General features: G+C 44.0%; 1 protein-coding gene across 2 annotated transcripts; it reads left to right on the plus strand.

Moving 5' to 3' along the window:
• Positions 1-282: 282 nt before the first annotated feature.
• On the plus strand, positions 283-5,243 carry LOC147903585 (pyruvate decarboxylase 2-like). 2 transcript variants are annotated; one of them, XM_087400096.1, is made up of 8 exons: positions 283-494; positions 687-1,261; positions 1,380-1,543; positions 1,686-2,247; positions 2,351-2,439; positions 2,810-2,927; positions 3,039-3,227; positions 4,856-5,243. In XM_087400096.1, the coding sequence occupies exons 2-8, from the start codon at positions 791-793 to the stop codon at positions 5,024-5,026; spliced, it is 1,764 nt and encodes a 587-aa protein (XP_087256222.1). In that variant the 5' UTR covers positions 283-494; positions 687-790; the 3' UTR covers positions 5,027-5,243. The 2 variants fall into 2 exon arrangements, with proteins under 2 accessions (XP_087256222.1, XP_087256229.1); XM_087400103.1 differs by having other exon boundaries at positions 693-1,261.
• Positions 5,244-6,493: the final 1,250 nt, after the last annotated feature.

Raw genomic sequence — 6,493 nt, forward strand, 5'->3', positions numbered from 1 at the left:
GCAATTGCTTTTTAAAAACTAGGAGCTCTGTTGGGTAATCCAATGTAATTCAATGGGGTTAGAAAATTAGGAAATTCCCTTTTTTGGGCCATTCATAGATTTCAAAATATCTTTTTTTTGGGGCCTTGTTTGTTTATTATTATAAAAGATATTAGTGGGCAACAAAAACCAGGACCGCTAACGGTTTTTGAAAATCCGGGTGCCTGGACAACGTTTTTGTCAACATCGTCCACCGCGTCAACTTTCGTGTTGAGTCACCACCGCATTGCCAGTACGTCGACTTCATCGATCGAAGATTTCACCTAGATTGCATATAAGCTACTCTGCTGCAGTGCTGAGTACAGTGAGTAGAATTTGCCCAGCTCGAGAGAGAGAGAGACACACACACACACACATACACACGTAAACGTACGTTAGCCAGGAGACGGATACCAGAGAGCGGGAGAGTGACCGAGCTCAGAGCTTCACAGCCCACAGCTCCGGCGGAATTTGAGGTGCAGTGCTGAGTAGAAATTGTCTAGATCATCGAGAAACAGAGATAAAGAGAACGAGAGAGAGAGAGAGAGGAGAAGAGACGTAACCATATGTAGAATTTGAACTGCGAAATTGCCTATATCGAGAGACAGAGATACAGAGAAAGAGAGAGAGAGAGAGAGAGAGAGAGAGAGAGGACGAGACGTAACTAGCTGCAGTGCTGAATAGAATTTGTCTAGATCGAGAGAGAGACAAGATCGTTAAAGAGCTCAGAGCTTCCACACCCCACAGCCCAGCACGATTTGAGCTTCTCAACATGGCTCATTCCATCTCCAATGACTGCGCCAAGCAGCTCCAGTACCCCTACGCGCGTATCGACAAGGGTTGCTCCTCTATGGGTCGCCATATAGCTCGCAGGCTCCTTGAAATCGGTGTGCAGGACGTCTTTGCGGTGCCCGGCGACTTTAATCTCGTCCTGCTCGACCACCTCCTGGCTGAACCATCCTTGCGCCTCGTTGGATGTTGCAATGAGCTCAATGCAGGCTACGCCGCGGATGGCTATGCCAGAGCCCGAGGTGTAGGGGCCTGTGTCGTCACCTTCACAGTGGGCGGCCTCAGCGTGATCAATGCGATTGCTGGGGCTTATAGTGAGAACCTCCCTGTAATCTGCATCGTTGGTGGCCCGAACTCGAATGACTACGGGACCAATCGGATTCTACATCATACGATAGGCCTTCCAGATTTCAGTCAGGAACTCCGCTGCTTCCAACAAGTCACTTGTTACCAGGTCCGTTGAAAACTGTCATGAGTTCCTCTAGGATGTGAAGCGCAATAGTCTATCTTAGGCGCTGTATACATAGTTCGTGATTTCAGTAACTCTGATTGTTCTAGGCATTGCAATACAGGCGGTGGTGCAGGACCTTGATAGTGGCCGTGAGCTTATCGACGGCGCTATTTATGCTGCCTTCAGAGAGAGCAAGCCGGTATACATCAGTGTTAGTTGTAACTTACCAGGGCTTCCTCATTCTACTTTCAGCAAGGACCTCGTCCCTTGCTCTTTCACACCGAGGTACGTCTACAAACATAAGGAGGACATTTTGGTACAACGTTAGAGTCTCCCCATTTGTGTTGATCTAATGACCATTTTCTGTTGATCTAAGTTTCTAACAACTATGGGAACTCCTAATTTAGGCATGCCTTTGTCAAAGCAGGCTCAGCAATGCTCAGAGTCTGGAGGCAGCAGTACACGTGGCTGCAGACTTTCTGAATAAGGCAGTAAAGCCAGTTTTAGTGGGAGGTTCTAAACTCCGAGTGGCTAAGGCAGAAAGTTCCTTTCTAGAGTTGGCCAATGAATCTGGTTATGCCGTTGCAGTGATGCCATCTGCCAAGGGACTGTTTCCAGAGACACATGAGCGCTTTATAGGCACTTACTGGGGTGCAGTAAGTTCCTCCTTTTGCTTGGAGATAGTCGAATCGGCAGATGCTTATTTGTTTGCTGGTCCCATCTTTAATGACTATAGTTCAGTGGGTTACTCCTTACTGTTCAAAAAGGAAAACGCAATAATCGTGCAGCCTGATCGGGTTACTATCGGCAATGGGCCAGCATTTGGTTGTGTATATATGAAGGATTTCTTGAAGGCCCTCTCAAAGAAGGTGAGGAAAAATACAACCGCCCATGATAACTACGAGCGCATATTTGTTCCTTCCGGTGTACCTCTCAGGGCCTCTCCAGGTGATCCATTGAGAGTGAACGTGCTTTTTAGCCACATCCAGGTGAGCAGAATTGTTATTTCATAGCATACAACGCTTTAAAATATTAGGAACAACGATTAGTGTCAAAAATACACAGAAAATTGATTGTATCCACTGTCTGCAGAGGATGTTGAGTACTAACACTGCCGTGATAGCTGAAACTGGAGACTCTTGGTTCAACTGTCAAAAGCTAAAGCTGCCAGAAGGATGCGGGTGAGTGAAATCTCAAATTTTCTTACTCCTGAACAGAAATTCGAAAAGCTTAAGCTGCGAGTTGACAATACGCTCAACATTACGCTGTCTAAGAACAACTAAGCCTGCAGTTCAGCCTATTGAGCATGTAGTCACTTGGGAAAATCGGGGTAAAACACAACAAACTTTCAGAAAATGTTAGCACGCAATAAATGCGGTTTTGACTTCTTCAGTTTGGATTATGCTCTAATTAATATGCAGCTTCAATTCTTCTGCATCCTAAGGCTGTCAGTACAATGTTTTTTAGCCTTGTCACACAATCTCTAGCTCTCTTTGGTTGTTTCTGATGGAATACTTTGAAACTATTATGATTTCCATGTGGTTATTGCAGTTATGAGTTTCAAATGCAGTATGGATCCATAGGCTGGTCTGTGGGTGCTGTTTTAGGCTATGCCCAATCAAACCCAGCGAAGCGCGTGATAGCATGCATTGGAGATGGTAGCTTTCAGGTTGGTGTACTGCTTATATTACTTATCGTATCGCCCCCCCGCCCCCCTCCCCCCCCCGAATGTGTGCCTCTTCTCAAACTACATACCCCTTATTGTTGAACTTGTGAGCAGGTCACAGCACAAGATGTGTCAACGATGATCAGATGTAACCAGAAAAATATCATTTTTCTCATAAATAATGGAGGGTACACGATTGAAGTGGAGATACATGATGGACCTTATAATGTCATTAAAAACTGGAACTACACTGCTGTGGTCGATGCTTTCCACAATGGAGAGGGGAATTGTTGGACCGTGAAGGTAATTTCTCTGCCAAATGCAATCGAGCTTAACTACAGGAAAATTCAACCATTCATGACACATTGTCAATCTCATCTTCTTGCATGGGAATGATTTAGCCCAAAAGATATCTGCATTTAAAGACGAAATAAGGCACATTTTTGGTATGCCATATAAAATAACCTTCGAGGAGTATGCTTTTGAAGTTTTCCAGAGGCCTCAAGAGATTTGTGAAGGCTTTTTGAAGTTCCTCTTTAAAAGACCTATGAAGGCCTCATGTAGGGTTTGGTAAAGGTATTATTAGAACCAAGGTAAAGGTACCACTAGAATCAAGATAACCAGCAGGTGACAAGTATACCTTTATCTTCTCTCACAGTGTGGCTAAAGATGTGCAGGGTGTACAGGCCCTAAGGGTACTAGGAAGAGTATGTGATTTTTGTATGGGCCTACTTTGTGAAGTCACAGTTGATCCTTCACCAATACTACCCCGAAGTATTTCAACAGCTGTGCCTCACTCTAGAGGATTGCCAATGCCCAAAGGCACACAAACTTTTCAAGTTCAAAGGTTGCCAAGAGCGGAGAGTTATCAGAGCAACATTATTAAACATGCTGCGATGATTATTTCCTTAGTGAGAATTGCGATCTTGTGACTAAAATGTGTCTGCGATGATTAAGGGTTGGCAACCTTCTTTTCAGAGGACCAAAGACACGGACACTGGACAAACTCCGTCCAACTGTCCGTGTCTTTGTTCCCCTGAAAATAAGGTTGTTGACCCTTGGCTGGTCATGGGTTGTGGGGCTCTGCCTCTCCCTTGACCCTTAATCTTGACTTGAAGAGAGGCAATCTTGAAGACCATCCTTGGAGCAGGGAGGGAGGGGCGTGAACTTTTGCTCTAGCTCAGGACTTGGTGATACTCTGATGAATACCTGTACCGAGGATCTTCAAAGGGTTGATTAAGGCTCAGTTGGATATGATATAAAGTCTAGGGCAGCAGTGGTCCAATTTCAGTGGCATGAAATATCTCATGTGTGGTGGGAAGGACTAGCAAGTCACATGGGAATGGTGTCTGCCGTCACTAATGGCAGCCCAAAATGGGAAGGGGAACAAGGGCCATCAAATGATATGTCGTACATGCTAGTCATAGGCTGCACTGTCTCCGTTGCAGTAGGAAAACGCAAATTTTGCCCTTCTTAATGTGCAGTCTCAAGTTCAGTTTTGAGGACATTACATGGGCAGCCAAGCATCTGTTTGTTAGTACCGTCATTCCCAATGCATGGAATGTATGGTTGTGTGATAGGTGGTGTGGAACTTCAATTAGTTAGCTTTTACTTTTGGGGCCTTTCGCTAGTAAGAGTTCAATGGATATCGAAAACAATAAAATCGCTGTATCCTTTTTGTTCTTTTCCCTGCACATACCATGGTTAAGAGGTTAAATGCTTTCTGGTCTTGCCACTTTTAGCATAATCATTCTGCCAAAGGATGATGTTCTAGCAAAGAAAACAGGATAGGCTTTGTCTGTTGTTGTGTATATATCTGCTTATAATTGGTTTGTGCATGCTTATTGTTAAAGATATGAAGGCTGAAGATGCTGAGTGTTGGTGATATGGAAGGTTGATTTTTGTTTGACGTGTTGATATATTTGATGAAGGTTAAAACAGAGGAGGAACTTATAGAAGCTATTGCAACAGCTCAAGGAGACAAGAAAGACTGCCTATGTTTCATAGAGTGCGTTTTACACAAAGATGATACCAGTAAAGAGCTGTTAGAATGGGGTTCACGGGTTGCTGTAGCAAACGGCAGGCCTCCAAACCCACAATAAATATGAGCAGGGCATTGTATCTTGTGTATTGTCATCGCCAAAATTACTCACTCAAATGCTTACAGTTTATCATAGCTGAAAATTTTGCTCGGGCAGTTTTGCCTAGCTTGCCCTTCTGTTTGAGTACTATAGTGATATTTTAATTCACATCAACAGCTTGTATGCTAAACGACACGAAAAGCTTGTCATCCTCTATATTGGATTATTTCTTTTTTTTGGAATGTTTTGCAATTCCATGTCAGCTTTGTCCTTCCTTTGAAATCACACGTTCCATCCACTGTCCTCAATGGACAATCTGATGATCCTCATTATTCTTTGTTATCAATGTACATGTTGGCTATGCGGGAAACCTGACTCAATACAGATCAGCAGTAAGAAGATAAAATTTGCCCGTGAAGCAAGCTAAACAAAACCAAAGAATCAGGCTACCATGAAAATAAAAGAGTCTCAGGTAAGAGCCAAAGCTAATAGCGAAAGCAATGCTTACGACCTCCTTAATATCCAGGGTTGTGCATGTAATTACATATATGTGTCCGTGTCTGTTTGGATGGAAATGAAACAAGTAGCAGCAAGGAACCTCAACTTTAAGGTGGGAGTTTCAAGTTTCACTTTTCTTTAGTGTAGAGGTTCCTCTCTGGTTCTTTTGGTAGGTGTCCCTTAGCTTGTCTTAAAGATCTGTTGAAGGATTACTGAACAAGGGGGCACAGTTTGTGTGCCCGACAACACTGCCCCAATTGTTGGGCTGTGCACGCAAGAGCATTTTCACTCAGATTAACCCACCTGCTATAGATTTGACCGCTAATGTTTTTAGGGTGAATTTCCATCTTGCCCTTGAAAAAATGCTTGTCTGGAAGTTCCATTGTGAGGGTCCGGCAAATTTTCATGACATAGCTCTGGCATCGTGCGTATGTGATCAAGCTCCATACCGCACGTAAAATCTGCTTTCACAGATGACAACAGATACCATTCTTCTTCCCTCAATCGTTTGGACACTTGCCCCAGAAACACAAGAAAGAAACCATCTTTTGAACTCGCAGAGCCACAGAGGAGAGCTGTCTGTTTTAGCAGTGCTAGAGACTTGTTTTGCTTGAATGGAAGATATCAGATAGGTGGGAATGATAATTGCACTGGGGATGCAGCGTTTCTCCATACACATCGCCCTGGGTCAATCTATCCCATAGCACATCTTCGTGCAGCTGACTGATTTTTCAGACCGGGTGAATCAGACTTTGAGCGTCATCGTTGCAGACAAAGGCGACAAGATTGTTTACCAATCCAATCTCTGCTTCTTATAACCGCAATCACCCCATACCAGCTTTTCGTTTCAAGCGAAGGGCTTTCTACTGCATGTGGCTTCGGAGAGGTGCTAAGAAACGATGTATGTGATGCTTTCGTGAACTCCCCTGGTGATTGTTCATCGATTTCTGAATGACTTTCGACGGGTGACCATTCGCTGCTTTTTCGGGA

This window comes from Dipteris shenzhenensis, chromosome 3 (genome assembly GCF_047967505.1).
Source record: "Dipteris shenzhenensis isolate YYH24624 ecotype China chromosome 3, Dip_SZ_1.0, whole genome shotgun sequence".
NCBI classification, from domain to species: Eukaryota; Viridiplantae; Streptophyta; class Polypodiopsida; order Gleicheniales; family Dipteridaceae; genus Dipteris; species Dipteris shenzhenensis.